The sequence below is a fragment of the Anguilla rostrata genome, chromosome 1, assembly GCF_018555375.3.
Source record: "Anguilla rostrata isolate EN2019 chromosome 1, ASM1855537v3, whole genome shotgun sequence".
In the NCBI taxonomy this organism is placed as follows: Eukaryota; Metazoa; Chordata; class Actinopteri; order Anguilliformes; family Anguillidae; genus Anguilla; species Anguilla rostrata.
The window spans coordinates 9,023,330-9,050,251 of NC_057933.1; the positions used below are offsets into that span (position 1 = coordinate 9,023,330).

Genomic DNA, 26,922 nt, shown 5'->3' on the forward strand with positions numbered 1-26,922 from the left:
GTATGTGTCTGTGTACAGTACGTGTGTATGTGTGTGTGTGTGTGTAATAGAGTGTTTGTGTGTGTGTGTGTCTGTGTACAGTATGTGTGTATGTGTGAGGGAGTGTATGTGTGCGTGTGTGTGTGTGTGTGAGAGAGAGAGAGACTGTGTGTGTGTGTGTGTGTGTGTGTGGGCATGTATTTGTGTGTGTGTGTGTGCGTCTCTGTGTGCAGTATGTGTGTATGTGTGTGTGTCTGTGTACAGTATGTGTGAACTGTATGTGTGTGTGTGTGTGCGTGTGTACAGTATGTGTGTACATGTGTGCGTGTGTACAGTATGTGTATACGTGTGTGTGTGTGTGTGCGTGTGTACAGTATGTGTGTACATGTGTGTGTGTGTGTAAAAGAGAGAGAGAATCCTGCTCCAGTGACACATCAGCACATGAGAAGCATAACCGTGCCGTGAGAGCGTGTAAAAACCACAGAAGAAGAAGAGAAGAGGAGGCGTGACCCGGAGGGAAAGTGCCGATGCGGAGTTTAAACACGCCGGAGCGAAACACGGTTAATCGAGAACCCCCCACCCCTCCCATGACCACAACCCCGCACTCTCTCCCAGCGCGGCGCAGAAAGGGGTTCTCCCGCCACCCTCGGCCTTCTGGAACCTTCCGTTCCGCCTCCCACCAAATCCCGCAGCGTCACCTCTCAAGGTTTCGCGAAAAAAAAGGGCTCGCTCCCGCCACCCTCGGCATTCCGGAACCTTCCACCTCCAATCCCGCAGTGTCACCTCGAGCCTCAAGGTTTCCCGGAAAAAATGCGCTCACCCTCTGGGTGCAAAAAAAACCAAAAAAAAAACAGGCGGCGGCTGGAGGAGTGGCCCCGGCCTTCCGGAGGCGCTGACGGTATTGACCACACGGACGTAATTTAGGGACGGGTGCAGCCGAGGCACGCAGTAAACAACTCCGAGCCGACGGGGGGGGGGGGAGCGGGGGCGGCCTTACTACGGGGACATTACTCACACCGTCTGAGGTGGGCACGGCCTGGCTGCTCGCTCCCCTTCACATGCTCATTCGAAACACAGGAAGAGGAAGTGGGACGGGGGATTCATTACATTACATTACATTAGAGGCATTTAGCAGACGCTCTTATCCAGAGCAACTTACACAACTTTTTACATAGCATTTTACATTGTATCCATTTATACAGCTGGATATATACTGAAGCAATGCAGGTAGAGTACAATGGCAGTGTCCTTACCCGGGAATCGAACCTGCGACCTTTCGGTTACAAGCCCAGTTCCTTACCCACTGTGCTACACTCCATCCTCCAACGCTTCAGAAGCAGAAGAGTCCCCCGGTAACAAGCCCCTAACGAGCCGTGAATTCCTTCATTTTCGCAAAGGGCTGAAAACACCAATTAAAACCTGGACAGGTATTTACAATTCTGAAAATGCTTCCACGAAATTATATATGTTAAAGGAACACATTCCCTCAAGAGCAAGAAGTTCAGGTAGTTAGTTCTACAAAAATGGACTAATCCTTCCTTTTTTTTGTTAAAGCAAACATTTTTAATGGAACTCCAGGTTAAATCAAGATGGCTTCTAACAGTGATGACCCCACAAACAAGTGCTAAAGCAAAACATAAACTAAGATTTTGCTTCCATCCAGACAATCACATACCAACCCTGGGGAAAATATTCACTTGAAATGCTTTTAACACTTTAATCAGCAGTAAAGAAATCCTGCAATTTACTGCCAGTACAATATCTACAAGATCTATTTTCACCAATATTCAGAACAAAACTCCTTTTATTGCATGATTATACATATTGGGCAGCAATTCTTTAGGGATCTGCAGGAGTGCCGTCAGACATCACCAGGATCTAAAGAGCTAATATGACCCAGGACTGACAGACACACTCACACACACACACACAAACACTTGTACACGTGTGCACACACAACGATTCGCGCGCACACACGCACAGAAAGCACACAAACAGACAGACTCACACTGCAGGAATTGTGATTATGCCCAGGGTGAACAGTGAAGTCATGGGAGGAGCTCTCGTTAAATAAACTGAGTAAGGCATAGGAGACAGTGAACATCACTGCAGTAGTTAACAGGGACTGGGGCCGAGGAGGGGTGTTGGCGGGAGGGGGGGGGGGGGACGAGGGGGGTTTGCTCAGATGGAGGTGAGGATGAGGGATGTCAGTATAAACGGGCCTGTGCTGCTTTGAAGGGTGCAGACATGACTCCAGCCCGAGGGCAGAGGTGCATCTCAACTCAAAATCCACAGAATAGGGAGGCAGTGGTGTAGTGTAATGGAGAAGGAACTGCTCTTAGTAACCTAAAGGTTCCTGGGTAGGGTTAGGGTTGAGCAAGGTATTTAATCTGGGTATGTATCCCGCTGTATAAATGGATACTGTGTAAAAAGTTGTGCAAGTTGCTCAGACAAGAGCGTCCGCTAAATTCCTGTATGTAACCATAACCTGCTCAACCCATTTTATTTTATTTTATTTATGTGATCTGTGGTAGATCACTTATTACATTCCTGTTACATTCATTCTACCACTGCTCTACACCAGGCCGGCCAGCGTAGGATGGGCTCCTCTTCTATAGCCAGTTTTCTATCAAGATTTTTTCCCATCAGGGAGGTTTTTTTCTCGCCACCATTTGGGGATTTTTATTCCCACTGGGGTGTTTTTTTTACCTCATGTGCTTGCTATTTGGATATTCAGGCCTGGTTTTTGCTCTTTTTCTGCTACTCTGTAAAGCTTCTTTGTGACAGTTTTTTTTGTAAATAAAACTGATTTGATTTGATTTGAGAGGTAACAGTACTTCTCCCTGACCTTCCTCTTCAAGGCGTCATCAGATTCACAGTCGCTGCATGACTCCACCAGCCACTCACAGCTCAAACACAGGACCTAACGGGGGACTGAGTGACACAAAGCGGAAAGGGTCTCAACAGAGAAGGGATTTCATGACTCAAGATATCAACATTCTATGTGGTTGTAAAGACATTCCTTCCAAAGCAAGCCTTGTCTGGGGAATGATAAGGGGCAAAAGCCAGCTAGTTCCACTGGTCTCATCACTCTCTAGCGGCCACTACTGGTCAGACCAGGCGCCTGCGGACGCACAACAAACCGAGAATACGCTGACCTCGTTATTATCCTCCAACGACACGGGCAGTACACGTCCACGGTGTGAAAAATAGCGAGGACGAGCATCGCGCGAATCGCGACGCGAGTCGTCGTGTTCGTGTCATCCATTGAGTTCGGGGGGTTTGAGGAAAAATGTGATAAAAGCGAAATTCATTCCGTGTTGCCGCCTTGACATTACAGGTGCAAAAAAACACCGGGAAGAGCCTGGCTCAGGGTCTCCGTTCCATTGGCTCTCGCACACATCATCGTCGTAGAAACACGATCGCTTGACGGGTTGCCAGGCAGCCTCTGAGGTTCCGGAATGAACGTGGCCCAGGTGCCTGTGTGTGTCGCTGAACCCCGGTGATGCTGCTCGCGTCTTATTGGATTTGTCAGCGACGAGGAGCCAAACCCGCAGCCCTGGACGGCTTCCAACGACACCGTCTCTCTCTCTTGTAAAAATAATAAAAAAGAGAAAAAAGCTACACGGCAGATAAACTACAGGAGGGGGTTAGCAGACACGGGGCTTTGGAGCGCGGTGATGGACAACGATAGTTCGGGGGTGGGGGGGGTGGGGGCGGGGCGCATGGTGGAACGTTTGCGCCGAGCTGTCGACATAGTTCAGAAAGCAGCGCCTTTGTTTGCCGCGTGTAACAAGCTTCCCGGGCCTTGCAAGACCCCAAACGGCGTGTGTGTGTGTGTGTGTGTGTGTGTGTGTGTGTGTGGTGTGTGTGTGTGTGTACCTTTCCTAGCGACGCCCTGAGCATGGTTAGGTAACAGTTCATTAGATAGCTCTTCACAATCCTAGGAGGAAGGAGCTCGCCGAGCTCCTTTCAACAAACTCTAAACACGCGGCGGCTCCAAAGTCGGCCCAACGCACCGACCCGAAACTTTATTTTAAGAACACGCCGCATCCTTTTTTTCCCTCTTTTGTTTCCGTTCTCTGTTTTCTTTAGCGTCCGTAACCCACGGCCGCCGAGCGGGCCCTCAGCACACAACGCAGCGCAAACAAAAGCAAAGACCAGACCGTGGCAGGGCTTCAGAAAACTGCAGCATCCACACACACACACGCACACAGGGTTTACAAAGCAAAAAAGCACTGCTTCTTTATCCAAGATTTTTACTTTTTAAAAAATGGAACTGAATCAATAATGAAATTTCACCTACAGCACTTACCGATTTTACCCATCTGTCTATCCTAAAACCCAAACAAAAAATAAGTTTCCATGGTCACCGGCCCCTCGTGGTTCATATTCTTTCTTTTTGGGAAGAATATTACAGAAAAATAATGAAAACGAATGAAATATTTATCTTTATATACGAAATATTTTTAAAACAAGAATAAAATCTGAAATTCATGCCAATATCTCTCTCCCTGCCTTGGAAATGGTTCACAGCGAGGGGAACTATTTCAGAGACTGAGCCTTAGGAGCATCAATAATGAGAGTGTAGGTTCAACAATGAAAGCACAGTCTGACAAATGAGTTACTACTGATATGCTACCTTTGCCTTTGGCCCCCTCATTTAAATGCAACCAGACATGGTGTGTGTGTTTTGGTGTGTGTGTCTGCGGTGTGGGCGTAAGGGGTGGGGGGGGGGTGATGATCATTGTTGCCATTTTGTTACTTTGAAATAATGTAAGGTCCGTGGGGGAGGGGAGCACGGTCCCCATCATGCAATGGGAATCTAGGGGGAATGTTGCAAGGACTGAAAGGAGGGGAGGAGGGCAGCATGAGAGAGGACAAACAGCAGAAAGAGAAGAGGAGAGGAGAGGAGAGGAGGAGAGAGAAGAGAGGAGGAGAGGAGAGGAGAGGAGAGGAGAAAAGAGGGGAGGAGTGGAGTGGAGTGGAAAGAGAGGAGAGGAATGGGGAGGAGAAGAGAGGAGAGGAAATGGGAGGGGAGGAGAGGAGAGGGGGAGGGGAGGGAGGGGATGGAGAGGAAAGGAGAGGAGAAAGGAGGAGAGGAGAGCAGAGGGGAGGGGAATAGAGGAGAGGGGAGGAGACGCAGGCTGGTAAAGGGCAGGCAGCGGGGGGGATGGGGCTCTGTACTGCACCTTTCTGCAGGCTCATGTCCACCATGCGAGGCTCGGACAGCTCCAGGAAGAAGTTCTTGTTCTTCTCGTACTCCTCGTCATCGATGATCTTCACCTGAATCGTTTTGCTGCGGAGAAGGGAAAGAGGAAGAACGGAAAAAATAAGGGTGTGAATGAGACGGAGAAAGGCAGAAAGACAGACAGAGGGAAGGGGGGAAAAGGTCACTCGAGAGGGGAAAAAAAAACTGGATGTGTGATTGGCATTTCGTTTGTCTCTCTAGAGGTCGAAAGGTCAAAGTGTGAAAGGTCACTTGTCCCTTTTACGGTTAGCTGCACGAGAGGTTTGTCTCCTGCGCCCCTCCTCCTTTCAGAGAAGCCCATTGGTTCTGAGGGCTGTCATGACAACCACATCAATCACGCTATCTGACACAAGGTGACCAGTGTGAACTCTATTCTGGATACAGTGCAATAAATGTGAAAGGCACAGCAGATTAAAAAAAAAAAATCAATATATTAACGTGATGAGGGCGAAAACTAGAAATGCTCTTTTTCACAATAAAAAAACAATGAAAATAATGTCTATTCACTGAAAAAAAACAAATCTGTCTGAAGAAGTGTTTTAGTCATATAATGAGACTCAAAATCTTATTTTAGAAAATATTTGCTTGTTTTAAGCTACTTTTTATTGGTGAAATTGCCATTGGCAAATCTTGAAATTAGTAAAATAAGATTTTAAGTCTAAATATAAGACAAAATTACTTGTGAAGAGTTTTTGGTTTTTGCAACGTTTTACATCAATTTCATCATTTTACATGTTTAATTATTTTAGCATTCATTCAAATAAACAACAAACATTGATACATTCTCTGGCATAGGTCCAGTTTACGGTTAGAATATAAAGCGAGCAGTAGCTCATATGAATTATTTAAAAATAGAAAATGCAGTCGAAGACGCACAACTAAGCATTGCATTGACAGCATTCTGCAGTGCACAGTAATGCCCAGAAGGGCTTAAGAGGACAGTTGTGTATCATCACACAAACAGCTCAATAGTGCACCTTTTAATCCCCCTGGGCCTTTCGCCCCACTGATTGCAATAACTGATTCCTCTAAGGAGTTATTGATGAGGGAGGGCTAGGGGTTTGGCCGACTGTGGACGTATGTTAGGTCTAAGCCCCCCCCCCCAAAGCCCCCCTTCCTTAAATATCTAATCACAAAATCAGTTAAGTTACATCAAAGTAAAACCAAGGATCTGATTTATATAAATTATAATTCAGCAATGTTTTTTTTGGTACATTCTGTTTCAGGTTAGAACCCGGTTTCTGACCCTCAGAAGCACGAAAAGGGTTTTGAAAACTTAATTCTCATAAGTCCATGCTACAGGAAAGCCCGTAACAATTTTAACAGTGACACAATTCACCAGTTTCTTCCCACACATGCAGGTTAGGTTAATTGAAGAGTCTAAATGCCCCTAGGTATACGTGCACTGTGATGGACTCGGAAATTGTCCAGCGTGTATTCCTGCCTCTCGCCCAATGCATGCTGGGATAGGCTCCAGCACCTCCCGTGACCCTGAGCAGGAATAAGCGGGTATAGATAATGGATGGATGGAAAAATCAAATCAAATGTTTATATTTAGCATATAAACTGCTCTGGTCTCTAAGTAGGTGCCTGGAACATGGAGACGCATGGAGAGCGAGAGAGAGAGAGACAGAGGGAGGGAGAGAGAGAGAGAGAGAGAGGAAAAAAAACTGGCGAAAGAGGATTAAGTATTATTTTAGTTTATTGTTTTTTTTTTCCATTTCAGTGCCGGAGCCCGTGAGGGTGAACGGAAAATATGTTTTGTTTATTTTATTTCTGGTGTCGTGTGCCTGGAAGCTCCCTCCGTTCTTCCCTCCTCCACCCGGAGGGCTGTAATAAAAGGACGAGAGACCTGCTGGACGAACTTTGGTTCCCAGCCTCTTAAGGTCTTCCCAGAGGTTTACTGTCACGCCATATGACAATGACCAAAGAATACTGTGAATAAAAAAAAGCCCTTTTTAAACCGTCAACACTCTCCAGGATGTAGTCATAGATAGTCTCAAAGAACATCATAAAGGGAAAACTACACAAGCATAACCTGAAAGGGTTTACTGGAAAGATGAAGCCACTGGTAAGCCTCGAGAACAGAACGACTAGTTCTCTAAGTTTGCTTAAAAAAAAAAAATTTTTTTTTAAGTCTTATGGACAGCTGAGATCAGCATTAACCTGTACCCAAGTGATAGAGAGAGAAAAGTGCGAAGAAAGAAAGGAACTGCTCATGATCCAAAGCAGACCACCTCATCTGAGAAACATGGTGGAGACAGTGCTATGGCTTTGGCATGATGTGACGATGTGACTGCTGACAGCAGCAGCGGAATTGTAGAGAAGCATCTTATCCGCTCAGATCCAACCAAATGGCTCAAAACTCACTGGATGGCGCTTCATCTTGCAGCAGGACAATGATCCCGAACATACTGCTAAAGCAACCAAGGAATTTTTTAAAGGCCAAAAAGAGGAATGTTGTTGACTGGTCAAGTCAATCACTCGAACTGGATCCAAACTGAACGTGTGTTTCACTTGCTGAAGACCAGACTGAAGGCAAAAAGCCCCCAAAACAAACAGGAGCTGAAGATGGCTGCGGTACAGGCCTGGCAGAGCATCAACAGGGAAGATAGCCAGCGTCTGGTGACGTCTGTGGGTCACAGTCATCGAATGCAAAGGATTCGCAACCAAGTACTAAACACAAAGGCGTTAAGATCTTGTTAATTTGTCCAATTCCTTTTGGTCCCCTAAAATGGGGGAACTATGTATAAAAAGGGCTGTGATTCGTATATGTATCACCCAATATGGATATAAATAAGCTGACTGTCGGTACATCATCCTTATGTTCATTGTCTGTTTTCAAATCCAATGTGCTGGAGTACAGCGTCAAAACCCCATCACCGCCACCCGGCCCCACCCATCATCTGAGCCACATCATAAACCTTATAAAACTGACTGACATGCTGGTCACCAGTCGGCACCCTGAGCCGACCAGAGGAGGATGGGTTTACCCCTTGAGCCTGGTTCCTTCCAAGGTTTGTTCCCATCTGCCACAGGGAGTTTTTCCTTGCCACTGTTGCCTTAGGCTTGCTCCTGTGGGGGTTTAGGCCAGGGTTGTCTGTAAAGCGTATTGTGACAACTGCCATAAAATACGCTATACAAATAAAATTAGATTGAATTTGATTGAAAACAACAAAAGCTCCGTCTTTGCCCAAACGCTTATGGACTGCACTGCATATGTGAGCAAAGTAGCTCCCACGCTTCCATTCTAATCAATGTTCCTGGTTCAATCTCTCCATTAGTTAATTATCAGTTTATATTTCCAGTTATTACATTTTAGTTATATTGGTAAAGGGAGGGTTAACGCCAAATCTTACGCAAAGATATTCCTTTCTGATTTCCCTGATGATTTCATTCAAAACTGTGGAGTGAGAAATTCTTTAAAATTCTGTGTATGCACTTGGGCTTAGTCCGACTCTATCATCACACTATTATTAGATTACACTATGAGTTATTCTATTCTGTTCCATTCTCTCTGAGATTATAATGATATAATACAAAATCAAGTTTATATCAGAATCATATTCTGCAGAAGAAAAACTAGTTATGGGTCTTTCCCAGTCCACATAAATAACATCTCCCTACTGACCACTGCATAAATCAAGCACAGCAAGCAGAAAACAAAAAAATACATAAAAATATTAAATGCAGTGATAACTGTCATTTTCTAAGTGATCTTAAACGCACTCAGCCAAGCGCACATAATAGTCATATGTTTTGCGTAAGAACTGTCTACTCTACTCAATTAAGCCAATGAGCTAGTCGTACCATGAGCAGATTGTTTTTTACTTTACGGATGGACAGCTAGACGAATCAATTAGCGCTCAACGCAATGTCATATTATCATGCCTCATAAATCACTGGAGTGGTTTCTACGATAAAAAAAAAAACAGTGCACACCATATTATGACATCCTCACTTTGACACTATGGCCGTGGCTTCGGGGGTGGGGTGGGGTGGGGGAGGGGGGTGTCTCCTCTCTAAATTCGGCCTGCCCTGGGACCTCAGAGCGAGACGCAGGCGTCTGGCTTTCTGTGGAGGCCTCGCTCCTGCCCTACACACCGCTGTGTCACGCGCACCTGTCAGGAAGCAGGCCCAAAGCTGCCAACCAGCCAAGCTGCCAAACTGGCCCAAAGCTGCCCACGGTCCAAAGCAGCCCAAACTGCCAACTGGCCCAAACCAGGCCCAAAGCGGCCCAAGCTGGCCCAAAGGCCCAAAGCGCCCAAAGCGGCCCAAAGCTGGCCCAAAGCTGGCCCAAACAGCCCAAACAGGCAAAGCTGGCCCAAAGCTGCCCAAACTGGCCCAAGCTGGCCCAAGCCGGCCAAAGCTGCCAAAGCTGGCCCAAACTGGCCCAAGCTGGCCCAAACTGGCCCAAAGCTGGCCCAAAGCTGGCCAACCAGGCCCAAAGCTGGCCAAAGCTGGCCCAAACCAGCCAAAGCTGGCCCAAAGCAGCAAAGCTGGCCCAAAGCTGGCCCAAACCAGGCCCAAAGCTGGCCCAAAGCAGGCCCAAAGCTGGTCAAAAGCTGGCCCAAAGCTGGCCCAAAACTGGCCCAAAGCTGGCCCAAAACTGGCCCAAAGCTGGCCCAAAGCTGGCCCAAACCAGGCCCAAAGCTGGCCCAAAGCTGGCCCAAAGCAGGCCCAAAGCTGGCCCAAAGCTGGCCCAAAGCTGGCCCAAAGCAGGCCCAAAGCTGACCCAAAGCTGGTCCAAAACTGGCCCAAAGCTGGTCCAAAACTGACCCAAAGCAGGCCCAAAACTGGCCCAAAGCTGGTCCAAAACTGGCCCAAAGCTGGCCCAAAGCTGGCCCAAAGCTGGCCCAAAACTGGCCCAAAGCTGGCCCAAAGCCGGTCCAAAGCAGGCCCAAAACTGGCCCAAAACTGGCCCAAACCAGGCCCAAAGCAGGCCCAAAGCTGGCCCAAAACTGGCCCAAAGCTGGCCCAAAGCCGGCCCAAAGCTGGCCCAAAGCTGGCCCAAAACTGGCCCAAAGCTGGCCCAAAGCTGGCCCAAAGCTGGCCCAAAGCCGGCCCAAAGCTGGCCCAAAGCTGGCCCAAAACTGGCCCAAAGCTGGCCCAAAACTGGCCCAAAGCTGGCCCAAAGCTGGCCCAAACCAGGCCCAAAGCTGGCCCAAAGCTGGCCCAAACCAGGCCCAAAGCTGGCCCAAAGCAGGCCCAAAGCTGGCCCAAAGCTGGCCCAAACCAGGCCCAAAGCTGGCCCAAAGCAGGCCCAAAGCTGGCCCAAAACTGGCCCAAAACTGGCCCAAAGCTGGCCCAAAACTGGCCCAAAGCTGACCCAAATCTGGCCCAAAACTGGCCCAAAGCTGGCCCAAAACTGGCCCAAAGCTGGCCCAAAGCAGGCCCAAAACTGGCCCAAAGCTGGTCCAAAGCTGGCCAGTGCTCTGGACAACGGCGGAGTTTCAATCCCTCAATTACAGATATACAAACAACATATACAAAAAAAAAAAAACTGGCTCCAGATGCAAGCGAATAGCTGAGACGCATTACCCGAGCGCTCGCATGAAAATTGTCCGCGCAACTTAGAAAAAAGCAGACAAAAAGCTTTGATTCCACAGCACCCAGTCCTAGTCTTGCCACTCCCCACCCCCCTGAAAAACCGACATGCCCGCCCCCCCCCCTTTACTAAGCACAGCTGATCTTACATTGGCCCACAATTAACCCCAGCAGGGATGGCAGCACAGAGAGCGTTTGAGGCCGTTTAGAGGAAGAGAGAGCCGGTGAGAGCCGAGAGCCCGCTGCAGGTGACAATGGCGCTGAGAGTCCTGGGGGAGGGCGGGCATCGTGCGGGTCACGCCCCGCGATAATGGCAGGCAATTTAGAGGTTTCACTCCGCTGGCAGACGAGACGGCACCACCTGGGACCTCCTGTCTCAGGTAGAGGATGGAGGAGAGAAGAAGAAGTGAACCAGGGGAGATAGAGAAAGAGAGAGGAGGGAGGGGGCGGGGGTGGGGGGGGTGGGTAAGAACGAGAGGCAAGAACGAGGGGCCATTCTATTCTGGCCCAAAAAAAAAAAAAAAAAAAACCCCACAGAGGCTGAAATCTGCTGTGTTCATTTTCCCCCAATCCGGACTCTGGGCGCTCATCTACAGCAGAGTACAGAGCGCTGGGATTTCAGTGCTATTCAAAGCTCGCTCCGTCAGGGTTTGTATCATGGCCGCCGCCGGGACGGCGGGAATCGCTCCTGTCCTCTCCCTAATGCGGCCGACCCCTCCGCGTCTCCCTCTCGAGTTCTCCCGTCCCGTCGTTCTCCTGCGTTCACCGGGCGAGATGAAGCGGAGTGCGTTTAAATGTCACCGGAGTCACGGCGCGGACGTCTCGCAAAAACACGTCAAAGTCCCCCCCCCCCGCCCCCCGCCCCCCCACCCACACCCCCCGCCCCCGCCACCCACACCCCGCCCCCGCCACTTTGCAACTCGACGGTCACCGACGTGTCGCGGTGCCTTCTGGAGCGCGGCGTTTCTTAAAAAGCGATATCGACGTGTTCTCCGAGAAAAGCGGCATCTTTTTTTTTTTAAAAGCTTAAACAGAGCTCTGGCATTCCGTGTGCCAGCGACTGCAGGCAATCAGATGACAGATAATACAAAATTGATCTGAGACTTTCCCCCCAATGTTCAAAACATACTTTCTCCGGCAGTATTGATCCAAGCACCAAACTTGAATATTACATGAAAGAAACTTCTGCAGTTTCTTTTTGAAGACACACTCTCTTTTCTCCTCATTTCTCATTCCTGTCTGTTTTTCACACGGAACCCCGATAAACCAAAATCAGTAAAAAAAAAAAAAAAAGAAAAAGATGGAGAGAAAAGGAGAAGAAAACAAGCCCCAAAGCCTCTTGGGAAATCAGCGTTTTAATTAAGCGAGGGCCCGGTTTCTGTCACAGTGCAGCAGTATTATGGGTCCTCCTCATTACTTACCTGATTATTACCCTTTTTCCAGCAGTCACTGGAAAATGCAGTAAACATTATTTGTCAATGACTTTTCTTTGTGCCCTGTCTTTTCAGTCAGCAGAAATAACATTTCCCACAAGGCCACTGCACAAAGCATAAAAACACAAAGACAGCAAACTGTAAACAGCAAAAAAAAAAAATGCTGTGATCGCTGTCATTTTCCGAGTCATCTTAAAATGCATTCAGCCAAGCGTGCGTAGTAGTCATATGCTCTGCGTAAGAACTGTCCACTTCACTCAATTAAGTCGGGGACCTTGTCGTACCATGAACAGATCTTATTTTACTGTAGGGATGTAAAAAAAAATGATCTGATCTGATTCAAACTCATACTGCCCTTTCTATTTCATGGCTGTGTGTGTGTGTGTGCGTGCGAGAGAGAGAGAGAGACAGAGAGAAAGAAAGTGAAAGGGACAGAAAAGGAGAAGACAAGGAGAAAGAGAGAGCAAGGGGATGGAGAGAGAAAGAGAGATGCTAAATGTGTTCCACAGTTTAAGGGAATAAACAAAAAATGTGCCTCAACCCTGCTGCCTCATGTCCCTGTTACGACCTTCCCTCCCCCACCCCCCACTTTCCCTCCCAAAACACTTCCCCCTCCTCCTCTCCCCACATCCCAACGCCCCCTCCACTTTAATTAAAACGTGGCCTGAGAGACTGAAGCAGTGGAAACAGGTCCGGATGACACTGTACCCCGTTTTCAAGGTTCGCTCGCTCCGCACCCAGAACGCCCCCCGGACGCGACGCGGAAAGGGCAGCTCAGCAAACCAGCGTCGGCACGTCTCTGCGCGGGTGCGAGCCTAGGAGCGCTGCATTGTGGGTAGCGTGCGCTGGCCTTGTGACTGAGGAACTGCGAGCCCCACCCCCCCCCCCCCACCCCCCAAGTGGGAATGCCGTGGTCTACCCTGAAGCGAGGGTCCCCTCCCTCGGTGACGCCGCCGCCGCCGCCGCACGTCTACTCAATCACACGGCCTCCTGTATTTCAGGGCGCAGATGTCGGTGCTGACTGAGCCCGTGGCCCGGGGTGAGGAATGTGGGTCCTGTGTAAGGGACACCCCCCCCAAATCCGCCTTCGCACCCCAGTGCCCGCACACTTCTGTCTCAACAGCAGAGGCTCGGGTATTTAAAGCGCACCCTAACCCGCACCTGCCCCCCTGCCCCATTCGCTGTGCCGTTGCCATGGATACCTGTCACCTTCAGTCCCCCCCTGGTCTCTCACAGGACACACGACACCCCCCAGGCACTGAACCCCACCCCCCCTCCCTCCTCACCACCCCTATCCCACAGGACCACGGTCTGTTCTTTCGTACGATTTGGCAGGGAAATTTGCCACTGAAGCCAGGAGAGCCACAAAATTAGGCTTCAGACTAAATTGTGCTGACTGTTAAACAAGCACTGGACAGTTTTTCTGGTTTTTTTTTTCCTGTAGGATCTCACAAAGCACAGGTCCCCTCGGACGCTTCAGGATTATCTGGCCACCGCCCCCCACCCCGTGTCTCCCCGTCCGGTCCCTGCCCAAACTTTTCTCCAACCAAAATCCCAAAGTGCTTCCTGCGCTTCAAGTAATTAATGCCCTTCTTTCTTCCTTTCTTTTCTACCATCCAAGCTCACATCTTTACAGGCCTTAAAAAAGGGAGACCATGGCCACATCGACAAACAAAAGACATCTGCCAGACTTCAAGTGGTGGTATGGCTTTACAGTCACCGCCTATTGACAGTACGCTGTGCACTCCCACCCTAGTGACCCTATTCTCCATCACAGTTACCCACAGTAATGGCAGGATACACCTAAAAAAAAAAAACATCCCTGACCTTTAGAAAAAGAAAACTCACTCTGATTTTCCTCCCACTTCATGTGCTGCCACAAAGAGCTCGGGTGTTTTTTTGGTTTTTTTTTTTGTGCTGACCCAACCGTGTAGGGCGTTGCTTCTGCCAGGGCGTCCCAACAAGTAAAAAAGAAAGAGTTGACCCATCGTGAGGTGACACGTACAGTAGGCCTTCTTCCCGAAACACATTTTTTTTTTTAGAAAACTATAACTGGTGCTTTTCTCCAACTACTCCAAAATGCCTGCCCATTCATTTTTTTGACATGATCACAAAAAAGGCACAAAAAAATACCTTGTTGTACAACTGCTATTCCTTCTCTAAAACACTTGAACAGTTGTTCTCAGAAGATGGATGACACATCCTCAGCAACAAAAGAAGTAAAAATAACCCCCCTCCCCCTCCCCCTCCCCTCCCCGCCCCTTCAGACTCCCTTGGAGCTCTGTCCACATCACATCCTGTACGGAGAACACACAGCTTCTCGACCCGGAGGGTCATAGGTTCAGATCACACATCACTGGAGAGGTGGTGCTGCGGCCTAAAGGTGCGGAACCTTACCCTGATCGGTCAATCAAAAACCAAAAAATCCAGGCTCTGACCTGCGCACAGTGGGCGCGTGCCGTCCTGGATGAGAGCGGGCTATTTTTACCGTGTGACTGTACTACCGTTCCCCTCCCACGCTCAGAGGCACACTGAAACAGGAAGAGCCCTCCAAAAAGGCCCATTTTCCCTCTTTAATGTTCGAAAAAAAGGATGTTCGGTCAAACCTGGGAACTCTGACATCATCGCTAACATTTCGACATCCAACAATGAACCAATACTAATTAGGCCATTTCTTCAAAGAATCACATTTTAAGAACAACTGTTAATTAATGAATGGCTTTCCTCTGTAAACATGGAACACAAAGACACATCGAATGATTGTTACTATTACCAATAATGATTGGTAATTATATATATATATATAAGTGGGCAGCCTGCCCTCCAAATGTATCTGTCCTCTTTTTTCAGACGGGAGGAAAGCAGAGAGGGTCCCACTTTTTTCTCCTCAATTATGAATCGGCAGTCGTGCCTCTGAAGTTTTCTTTTTTTGGGTTATCTTCACCCCCTCACAAGGAACACCACACCTCCGGCTTCTGTACTCCTCTGGCGCCCATAAGCCAATGCTTATTTTCCACGCCACAGGCTGCACAACACAAGAGGAGACAAGAGGAGCGCTAACACTGATGGCTGACGGTGTAGATGTTTGAACTACAAGGCCCAGCCTGCACTCGTGACAGAGCTTTCTGCCAGGCTGTAAGCACGGTCAACCAGCTCCATGTTCTTAAACATTCCCGTCGAGACCCTCTTTCAATGTAGCGACCCAGGGATGAAATGCAATTTGTGACACTGGACTGAAACAAATGGCAAAAAAACCTATGTGTCGTAGTTATTAATACCACACAGCAATTCATTCATGAAAATGAATGGGTGGCAATGTATGGGATGATCTGAAAAGTAGGTAGCTCTATTGGGAGTAGTTACCCTTTGAAACCTTTGGAGTGTTCAGCCTGTTCACGCACAAATCTTCCTTACAGGAAGAACAAATGCCACATGGAGAGGTGTAAAATCACACACAAGTGAATAGAATGTTCTAAAATTAACGTTCTAATGGTGATTTAACCATCTCTACTGGCAATTGGAAGCAATGTTCTAGAACACTAATTTAGAATTTTGAAAAAACCCACACTTCAAAGGGTCAAAAAAGTGGGCAGTGGTCCAAGCTGCAGGTGGGCTAGGAAGAGCAGCTGCAGACAACAATCTGTCCATCAATCAAATTTTTACTTAATTTTGGTGAGCCAAACTTTTGTTATGACAACTTTATGCCATTTATCACCATCAAAGGGCTTCATCCTTTCTTTCTGACCACACAAATGCAGAACCCAAACAACGGAAAATATGACTCTGGAAGGTGACCGAAATACCAGCAGGAGTGGAACGTAGGTGTTAAGAGAATCCATGTGTGAGGCTAGCCTGTCTGCGAGCAGTCTTCTCTTCCTCTCTACGGCTGTTCAACAAGCGATCCCCGCAGAATTCTGCGAGCGGTATACCTGTTATTTACAGCTTCTAAAACCGGCGGTCGGGTCCTCGTGGACCGCTCTACCATCATGCGCCTCTCCTGCTTCTTCCGCACAGAAACGTAAACAACCGTGGGTTCGACTCGCTTCCCTCTAGGAATGCTGGGTGTTTAACTCCTGCTCACCATTAGTTCTCTCCCAGTAGGTGTTAAAAACAACCCAATGGTATTTTTCGTTAGATGGTCTTGAAGATGCACCAGTATTCATTAGAGTAATGAGGCCCACACGCTACACTCTCCTTTAACTATTTTAAAGACATTTTTGTAAATAGGTTGTTTTAAAGGCCCAATCGTTCCACTCAGGAACTGACCCTTTTGCCATATGGACAGTCATAAATTCTCATGACTGATACAATCTGCAGATCTCCTAAACCAGAGTCTCTTGAACTATGGGTCGGGACCCAAAGTGGGTCGCAGGAGTGTATTGCGGTGGGTCCTGGAATGAGTCTGTACCAGTCCACTAGGCTGTGCTAGAACTGTATGTGTATCTGAAGGGTCCCGGAACGATAGGCTTACTAAATTCCTTATTTGGGTCTGGACAAGAACCAGCTCCCAGAACTGATTGGTCATGGAAAAATACAGCACAACATGCTCCTGGAGACCTGAGCAGTTTTATGTGTCAGAAGGTTTAAGCGTAACTGCCATTCTGACTCTGCCATGGACACACCGAGTCAAGGAGAGGAAACGGCCGTCGAGCAAAACGCTCACAGACAGGGGGGGCTGCAGTGTAGCGTAGTGGGTAAGGAACTGGGCCTGTAACCGAAAGGTCATAGGTTCGATTCTCAGGAAGGTACTAAACCTGCATTGCTTCAGTATAAATCCAACCGTATAAATGGATGCAATGTAAATGCTATGTAAAAAAAAAAGTTCTGTAAGTCGCTCTGGATAAGTAAATGCCTGTAATGTAATGCAGACAGCAGCATCCTAGATAACTTACATATCTTGCCACAGGAAGGAAAGAAGGCCTCTCTGCTATTGTCTGTATGTATAAACTGCACACAAGACAAACAGGTTGTTTTGATTGTTTTTGTGATTGATTATTGTTCTTATATCACCGTTTGACGTGATAAATATAATTATCACTGACTTAATGACATTATTAAAGGTTATATTCCGCATTATAAATCACTCAGACCCGCAGCATGAAATTAATCCATTAATTATTAAATGGAAGAAAAGACATTAACCCAGAAGTTGGACAAAAGTTTTCAGATTAGATTAGGTACGCATGTGAACTTTTAAATATTCATGCAAACTCTTTCTCAAATCTGGCAACCACGATTTGTCACGTCGAGTCACGTAAAAAAATAAATAAATAAAAATCTTTGACGGAACAGAACTGAGGGAGACAGGCAACCTCACACTGACCCAAATGTTCTCCCAAAATGGCCTCACCGCTGTCACTAAGGAGAGAGGCGTTGTGTGCACATCAAGCATCATACACCATTCAGCACCGCAAGGATCTTCTGTTCCAGACAGCGCGGTATACTTGACTTGCTGACAGTGACCTCGGAGGAAGTGACATCACTTGTTCTAAGGAATCTTTCAGGTGGCCTATAAGGAGAGGCGCCAGGAGCGTGGGCACTAGCTTTTGTGTCACTCCTTCCTGTCAGCGCCCAGAGCCATAGATTACAGCAGCTACCAGACAAGCTGAAAGGAGGGGGGGGAGAGCGAATCCAACCCAAAATAAAGAGATAACAAGAGAGGAAGGGACAGGAGAGGGGAAACTGCAGCGACGAGCTCAGAGCTCAACACCCCCCCCCCCACCCGCCCCCCCCCTTACCTCCCGAAGTGTGGGAGACGGAAGAAAGGATTTTTCCGGATGCCTGGACCGAGTCCAAGGGCCTGCTCACCAAGGGTACAGAGCAATAAAGCATTCTGTGATGAAGTGGAGGTGAAGGGGGGGGGGGGGTGGGATAGTGGGGCGGGGTGGGTGTTGGGGGGGGGGTGGGGAGGGGTGGATGTGAAGGAAGGAAGAAAGAGAGAAGGGAAGAAATGGAGGAGATTGAGAGAAGGAGCCGGAGCCCGGATAGAGGAGCGGGGAGCACAGAGAGAGAAGAGCGAGGGCAGGTAGGGAGGAGAGCAGGGGGCTCTGACAGCGGGGTGGGGGTTGGGGGGGGGGGCATGGAGGACAGGAGTCCACACGCTCCTCCAGGCTGAAACCCCAAGCAGCAGCACAAACGGGCTGAGGAGGGAGAGGGGGCTTCTCCCAGCAGCCGTAAGCTGGAACCCTGGAAAGACTGGAGAGGGGCACCAAAGATTACCCACGCGCCATTTTGTTTTAAGTTGGCGGGCTGCAGCAGCAGTTTTGTTGAGCGCTGGGTGTTACAAATATTACAAGTTTCCTCCAGCTGCTTTCTGTGGGCTTGTACCCAAAAGAGACACCCCCTTCCCCCACCCGAAGCCCTAACTATCTGTGCTTACACATTCTGTCTGTCAACACCAAAGCACACCCACAATTCCCCCCTGGTCAGCTGACATGGGCAGTGCACCTGTCCATCAACTCAAACCCCTCCCCCATTTCTCGCTAGTCACTGACATGGACAGTGCACCTGTCCATCAACCAAACACTCCCCATTCCACCTCAGCTGACATGGGCAGTGCACCTGTCCATCAACTCAAACCCCTCCCCCATTTTCCCCCACCTCAGCTGACATGGGCAGTGCACCTGTCCATCAACTCAAACCCCTCCCCCACTTTCTCGCTAGTCAGCTGACATGGACAGTGCACCTGTCCATCAACCCAAACCACTCCCCCATTTTCCCACTCGCTGCTGGCAGTGCAGCCTCACAAACCTCCCATTCGAGTAGCTGCATGGACAGTGCACCTGTCCATCAACCCAAACCACTCCCCCATTTCCCCCCAGGTCAGCTGACATGGGCAGTGCACCTGCACACCCCTGGGTCCGGTAAAAAAAAAAGGACGACAGTGACTCTGAGGCAGTTACACCTTACACCACCTGCCTGAGCTCTCCTTGCTATTTCTAGTACACCCTCATGTGTGAGCATCGTGTTTCAGCAGCAAAAAAAACAATGTCATTTCCACCCAGTGGAGAGAGAGAGAGAGAGAGAGAGAGGGAGAGGGAGAGAGAGAGAGAGAGAGAGAGAGGGAGAGAGAGAGAGAGAGAGACGCGGGGGGGGTGAACTGTCCACATGGCCCACTGCATCCCTAATCAAGCAAAAGAAACACACATACATTATAAAACGCATGCGTGTGTGCGCGCAGGCGTGTGTGTGCGTGTGTGTGCGAGCGTCCGTGTGTGGTGTGGTTGTGCGAGCGTGTCGTGTTGTGTTGTGTGTGGGGCGTTTCGGGGGGTCGAGTTGGTGGTGTGTGTGCGAGCGCGGTCCGTGTGTGTGTGTGGTGTGTGCGGCGTCGTGTGTGTGGCGGTGTGTGGCGTGTGTGTGTGGTGTGTGTGTGTGTGTGCTGTGTGGTGGTGTGTGTGTGTGGTGAGGCGTGTGTGTGTGTGCGTGTGTGTGCGAGCGTCCGTGTCCGTGTGTGTGCGTGTGTGTGTGTGTGTGCGCGCAGGCGTGTGTGTGTGTGTGTGTGTGCGTGTCCGTGTGCGCGCTGTATGTTCTTGTTCCCATGGAGGGGGAAACAAGGGCGATGCTGTTGTTGCGGAAACTAAAAAAAAAAAAAAAAAGAAAGAAAAAGAAAAAATAGCACACATCAGTAATTGAGGAGTCGATGACATGCAGAAGACACGTCCTGCTATAAATAGCGGCTCACGACGCGAGCGGTTTTCATGGGCGGGGGGGGGGGGGGGAGGGGGTGGGGGGGGGGGGGGCAACAGCTCTCCTCCTGGGCTACAGCTGCCAGGGCTCGCCGTCCCCCGCCTCACCAGCAAACCTTCACTACCTCAACGTCCCTCAACAACTTGTACTAGAGGGGTCATTATAACAACAACAACAACAACAACAATAATAATAATAACAATTATTGTTGTTGTTGTTATTATTATTATTATTATTATTATAACAATAATGTTGATTTGAACTATTTTCGTAGAATGAACTGCAGCCTAAAGTGCTTTGCATTAAAAATAAATATATAATAAGCGAGACAAGTAAAAACAATAGAGGAGATAAAATATTTTCCAAAAAAAAATAAAAAAATAAAAAATAATAATAATGAATAAAAACATAAGACATGAAACATAAGACATGAAACATAAAAACATGAGATAAGACAGTAAATGTAAATGTGCAGAAGTGTTTCCCCTTGGCCAGGATTTTCCCCGGCGGAAGCGTGTCCTGTCTGTGTCCCTAATCGCGTTAGCGTCCTTTTGTCCACAGCGCAGGCGAATCGGCGCGCTGCCCCTGAGGGGTCTGCTGTTACCCCAAACCCCCCCCCCCCCCCCCCCCCCCACCCCCCCGACCCCCCCGCCACCCTCCCCGCCGTCACGCCGCTACGAGCGCTATGGAAACGCACCGCGATTTTACGCCGAGCCTCATAGCCTGAACCCCGCTTTTTATTTTGTTTTATTTTTATTCAGGCACCCGACTAAGGGACTGCGGGGGATTCGGATGCTGAAAAGCCGGGCACTGATGTGCAGGGGAAGCTCTGCTGATGCAGACCAGGCAGGAGCGACGTCGGGATTTTTATTTTTATTTTATCGCCGATGCCTTGAGAGAGAGCGGAGCAATATGGGGGATGCCTGACGTTGCAGAACCGAAATTCTGGAGCCAGAAATGAGCTGCTGCTCGTCCAGGGGCTGAGAACCGGGGGCAAGTGGAGGAGGCGCGGGTGTTTTAGAGGAGGAGGTGTGGGGGATTTAAGGGAGGAGGCGCGGGTGTCTTAGAGGAGGAGGTGTGGGGGATTTAAGGGAGGAGGTGCAAGTGTTTTAGAGGAGGAGGTGTGGGGGATTTAAGGGAGGAGGTGCAAGTGTTTTAGAGGAGGAGGTGTGGGGGATTTAAGGGAGGAGGTGCGGGTGTTTTAGAGGAGGAGGTGTGGGGGGATTTAAGGGAGGAGGTGCGGGTGTTTTAGAGAGGAGGTGTGGGGGATTTAAGGGAGGAGGTGCGGGTGTTTTAGGGGAGGAGGTGTGGGGGATTTAAGGGAGGAGGTGCGGGTGTTTTAGGGGAGGAGATGTGGGGGTGTTTTAAGGGAGGAGGTGCGGGTGTTTTAGAGGAGGAGGTGCGGGGGTTTAAGGGAGGAGGCGCGGGTGTTTAGAGGAGGAGGTGTGGGGGATTTAAGGGAGGAGGTGCGGGTGTTTTAGGGGAGGAGGTGTGGGGGTGTTTTAAGGGAGGAGGTGGGGGTGTTTTAAGGGAAGAGGTGCGGGTGTCTTAGAAGAGGAGGTTGGGGTGATTTAGAGGAGGAGTTGTGGGTGTTTGGGGAAGAGCTGGGGAGTGTCTAACTCCTCTTCCCACTCAGTTACACAAATATTTCACTCCAACCAGCACCAAACACTCAGCTCCTTACTTCCATAATTCCCCTCCTCCACCATCAAGGTTTCCTCGTCTTTTCAGTCGAGACACAGAAGCACATCAACCGCCCCGCGGTGCACTTCAGGGACCCCTGCGGTGGATTTGGAGACGAGGGTTCGTTTTCGGGAACGATCAAGGCAGGCCTCCGTCCCTCCCCTTCCCTCTCCCCTGACCCCTGTTGTGTTCCTCCAGAAGTCCTGCACACATGTCTACTCAATTAAGCAGCCAGAACAACCCTCCCCGCCCCCACCCAGCTCCCCTACCCCTGCCCCCCCACCCCCACCTTCAGCCTCCCCTCTGATTCATGCACCTGTAAGTGAACGCAGGGTAGCAGAGCCTGCGGGGGGGCGGGGGGGGCATGCCGCTTTAATCAGGCGCGGCCGAAGCAATCAGGAAGGGAACACCTCTCTCTCTCTCTCTCTCTCTCTCTCTCTACGCTTCTCTCTCTCTCTCTCTCTCTCTCTCTCACGCTTCTCTCTCTCTCTCTCTCTCTCTTTGCACGCTCTCTCTCTCTCACATGTTTTTTTCCGTCTCTCTCTCTCTCATTCTGACTCCCTCTCCTCCGTCCCCACACACTGACGGCAGCCCCTCCATCTCCACAGCCTCTGCAGATAGTAACACTTTCATCTAATTCCCTTCCCTCCGTTTTTCAAACACGCTCCGTATTTTTAGCCGTTCTCTCCACCGTGCGTCGGATGGTGACCCAATTTAAGTGCCGTGTCACCTGATTCCCCATCTCACCTGATTCTCCCTGAACCCCCTCTCTCTCTCTCTCTCTCTCTCTCTCTCTCTCTCTGCTCAGGCATCTGGAAAGATGGACACACATTTTTATTTTTATTTTTCGGTTTGTTTCCCCGGTGACACCTCGAGAGGGGAAGATCCAGAGGCTGAGGGGCGTAGACAGGGCCCCCTGGCATTCCTGGAGGTACGGAACACCCCAACTACGTCGTTCCTCTCACGGTAGGGCCCCTCACATCAATCTCATTTGCCCCCCCCGTCCCACCTAGAAATTAATTACCCCCAGAGCACAGAGTCCCCAAAGATGGATCTCGACGGAGCCTCGCGTTCGCTTTGCTGCCACCAGCTCCGTTAGACCCCGCCCACTGCGACCTCTCACCTCACCCGCTCTCGTAAAGCCCCTCCCCCCCGCGACCTCTGCCCTCTGGCGGCGTCTTTCATGGTGCAGCTGTTCGTAGGTCCGTGACCCGCCCGTGCGCGTGCAGAGGAACCGTTTCCCCTTAATGACCCAGCACTGCCCCGTCACCATCCCCCCGTTTCACAAATACCCCAGCCCCCTCCCCCAGACGTCCCCCTGATCATCATCATCAGTCTGGAAGGCCCTCAAGAAGCAAACGGATGTAAATGATGAGAAACAAGAACAAGGTCTGCTCGTGAGAGAAAATGAGAAAAAAAATAAAATAAAAATTTAAAAAAGGAACTAAGTACACCATCGCCCCTGGCGAAATGTGCCGGCAGCGCGTCTCAAATGAGACTCATTGTCTGTTTTTTTTTTTTGCTCTCTCTAAACATGCTTCTTGTGCAATGACCCACTGACAGGACATGCGCCGTGGTTTCATATGCAGGCGTGGAACAAGCTCTCTGGCGGTCAGACGCACTGGAGTAGTGGCGGGGTTGGCGGGAGAGATGTCCAGCGTCTCCCTTTGGGGTGGGGGGGGCGGGGGTGGACCCAGGATAGCGGTTTCATGGTTAGAGCACTAGCCTGCTTGTGATTCTTCCGCTTTCCGGCTCAGAGCCTTCTCCCCATCCGCCCCCTCCGCCCCCTCCGCCCCATCTGCCCCCTCCGCCCCATCTGCCCCCTCCGCCCCATCCGCCCCATCCGCCCCATCCACGTTCAGGTGCAGCCTCCGTTTGATGCCGATCGAGCCCCTCAGATCTCCCCCCCCCCCAAAAAAAAAGACAGGAGAAAAAAAATAAAAACAACAGAGGAAGAGAGGAGCTGCGTACTCATCAGTACGCCGCGTATGCGCGGAGAGCCTTCGCTCACACGCCCGCTAATATTTCCCCTCCTATCGCCGGCGAGCGCGCCGCACCGAGCCGCTCCTTCCGTCAATATTTATGCCGGCCATTCCGAGCCGGCGAGAGGCAAATGAGATCGGCAGCGACGCGAACGGCTAATAAAGCGGGACGTGACGCGAATGAAACGACGCCACTGCCGGGAGAAGCTCTCTCCTCTGTCAGTCTGTTCCTCTCTCTCTCTCTGTCCCTCTCTCTGTCATTGTTGCCCCCTCTCTGTCTCTCTGTCCCTCTCTCATCCTCTCTGTCCCTCTCTCTCTCTCTGTACCTCTCTCTGTCAGTCTGTCCCTCTCTCTCTCTCTGTCCCTCCCTCTCTCTCCCTTTCTCTACCTCTCTCTGTCTCTCCCTCTCTCACTCCCTCTCTCTCTCATCCTCTCTGTTCCTCTCTCTGTCTCTCCCTCTCTCTCTCCCTCTCTGTCCCTCCCTCCCTCTCTCTCTCTCTCCCTCTGTCCGTTTCTACTCTCGCATCATTCACCCCACTCAGCCCCACCCCCATCCGCCCCCGCCCCGCGCTCTCATTGGCAGGGGTCACCCCGAGTCCTTGGCCCTGCGCTCTTATGTTTGGCGTGCCACGCCCAGCACCAGAGCATTGTGGGATATTCTGTTGAGTGCTCTGCCAGTATGCATGCCACAGCCCCCGAAAAAGAACAAACAAACAAACCAAAAAACGGAAGCCCAGCTGTGATGCTCCGGAGCCAAAATATCACTCTTACTCACGAGGAGCTGCTCACGAAAGTGTTCACCGTCCCACTGTTTGGAGGGAAGGGGTTTGGTAGGGTGCGTCCCAACCGCCTATTAAACATTAACCCTGATGTAGTAAAGACCTGTCACAGCTAGGGGTGGAAAGGGCATACCCAGCAGGTATGGCAGAGGTGCACGGTTTGTTCCTGAGGAGCATATGGCTGGAGCTCTCCAAGGTCCTGAAGCCAGGTGAGCTGGTTGCTGTCCATGGTCCTGCAGGCCAGGTGAGCTGGAAGCTGTATGTGGTCCTGCAGGCCAGGTGAGCTGCAGGCTGTCCATGGTCCTGCAGCACCTCCAGCTTCTGTCCCTCTGAGGGTTGGCTTCAGCTCTGGGCTAACTGGGCAAATAGCCGCCGCCCCCCTCCCCCCCCACCCACTATGTTTCAGGAGCTAATGTACAATTACTGTCTCTTTCCCCTCTCTCTAAACAGATAATGACATGAAACATGTTATGCATGCACATTTTTCTTGCATCAAATGTAAATTGTAAAATAATCAGAGATCATTCTAAAATAATCCAAACGAATCACATTTTTTGTTGTTGTTGCTTTTTTTTCCTTTTCTTTTTTCTCTTCGCAATCAACACGTAAAACCCGTTCCGGTTAAGGAGGCCTACATTTGTATCGTGAGTTTGTACAACGGCGGGAACAGCTGGGAAGAAATGGAGCTGATCGAACACTGTATATAAAAACAAGTCTTCTGGGTACGAGCCCATTGCCAAGCGTTTCCAAGCACAACAAAGCATCCCACTTACCTCACTACCCTTTCAACTTAATCAACATCTGCCATCATACCCAAAGGACTGCTCGGGCCTTCCATAACTCCTGGTGGGTGTGTGTGTGTGTGTGTGTGTGCGTGCGTGCGCGCGCGTGTCTGTGATCTGCTAAATGTAATAACTGCGCGTCAACAACAGAGGGGATCATTTGGCCAGGCTAATACTGCTGAATTAATGCCCCTTGGCTATATGACAGGTACCCACAGACTTTCAGTTGCCATCAGCCGGAGACACACCGCGAATATGACTGACACCAGCTCTCTCCTGTAGTACTGTGTGGAGTGCAGGGTGTTAAATGGCCACCGGTTTGCAGGCGAGTGCACTGAAGGAGGAGCGTACGCGCTTCCCCCGCAGGGATTGGGCGTTGGCACGGCGATAGCCGGGGAAAGCACAGCTGGTGATTACAAATTGGGGAGTAAAAAAAAAAAAAAATTGTGTTAAAATTTTTTTTTAAATAATGAAACTGAATGAATGGGAAGGAGCGGTGTAGACTTTGCGCGGAAGGAAAAACCCGCCAGGCTTCATATTGATCTGGGCCCAGCCAGCGCAAATGTCAGAATAACGGTTGGGCATTAATGTGGTGAGATTAGGGGTGGAGAGCAGCCAATGAGTAACTCAAACAGAACAGAGAGCCGTTTGATTTTTTTTCGGGCAGAGACGCGTGAGGGAGGGATGGAAGGCGTGACTCAGTCTGTTACACAATGTCATGTGACCCACTTTGCTTGGAAACACCAAACCGACTATGAGGTAGATGTTATGGTCCGATGATTGTGTTAGCAATATTAATGGACAGAAATGAGTAATGCGCGTGCCCTAATTGTGGGAGAGGTAATTTAGTAATATCTCAGAGAACCGTGCAGGCCCATGTGTGAGTATGGATGACTCAGTGGACGCATGTGTGCTGGCTGCGTGGGTTTATACAGCACTCAAATGTGTGAGCTTATCTGTATGTGTGTGTGTGTGTGTGTGTGTATATGCGTATTGTGAGGTTATCTGTGAGTGCGTGACCGTGTGGGTGTATGTGATGCGGTGTGAGTTTTCTGTGTGTTTGTGCATGTGTCTGTGTGTGTGTGTGTGTGTGTGTGTCTGGGTGTGACATGAGTTTTCTGTGTGTTTGTGCATGTGCATGTGTGTGTGTGTGTGTGTGTGCGCATGTGCACGCGTGTGTGCGCGCGTGTATGTGTGGGCGTGTGCATGTCTATGTGTGGCGTGAGTTTTCTGAGTGTGTGTGTGTGTGTGTGTGTGTGCCAGCGTGCGCCTCTGAATGTGTGCAGTGACTAACTGTAACACAGCCTGAAAGGAACGATTAGAATAATCCGCTGAGTCGCCACGTTCTTCATTTGCATTTTCTCAGCTTGTCAGATGCATCACAGGATGCATCTTCTCTCCATCCACCTCCCTGCTTCCTTCATCTCTCTCTCCCTCCTTCCCAACTTCCTCTCTTCCTCCCTCGTCCTGTAGTTCCTTTCCTCATCTTAATTTCAAAGCTTCCACTGCAGTCACTTGTTTCTTATTTTCCTTATTAATCTGACACTCTCTCCATCCCCCCCCGAGTCAACACATTCAGTACTCGATATTGCCCCGACTCGAAGAAAAACACACAGCCTTCAAATTAAAGCGTCTCAATTCTGACACGCGATACATTACCAACATCTCCACTTGGACCCGCATTTAAGAAAACTTATTATTAATCTTCCGCCCAATGCACAGCACAGAGCACAGTGCTCATCTAAGGTGTTCATTGTGTGTGTGTGTGTGTGTGTGTGTGTGAGAGAGAGAGAGAGCATA

At 49.7% G+C, this 26,922-nt stretch overlaps 1 protein-coding gene across 5 annotated transcripts in view; it reads right to left on the reverse strand.

Annotated features, from left to right (window-relative positions):
- Positions 1-26,922, reverse strand: part of slc8a3 (solute carrier family 8 member 3) — a 99,181-nt gene that overhangs the window by 24,485 nt on the left and 47,774 nt on the right. For all 5 annotated transcript variants that reach the window (XM_064317948.1, XM_064318109.1, XM_064318023.1 and 2 more), the window contains exon 3: positions 5,172-5,278. In XM_064317948.1, coding sequence (XP_064174018.1) covers positions 5,172-5,278 — 107 coding nt within the window. The remainder of the gene's footprint in view (positions 1-5,171; positions 5,279-26,922) is intronic.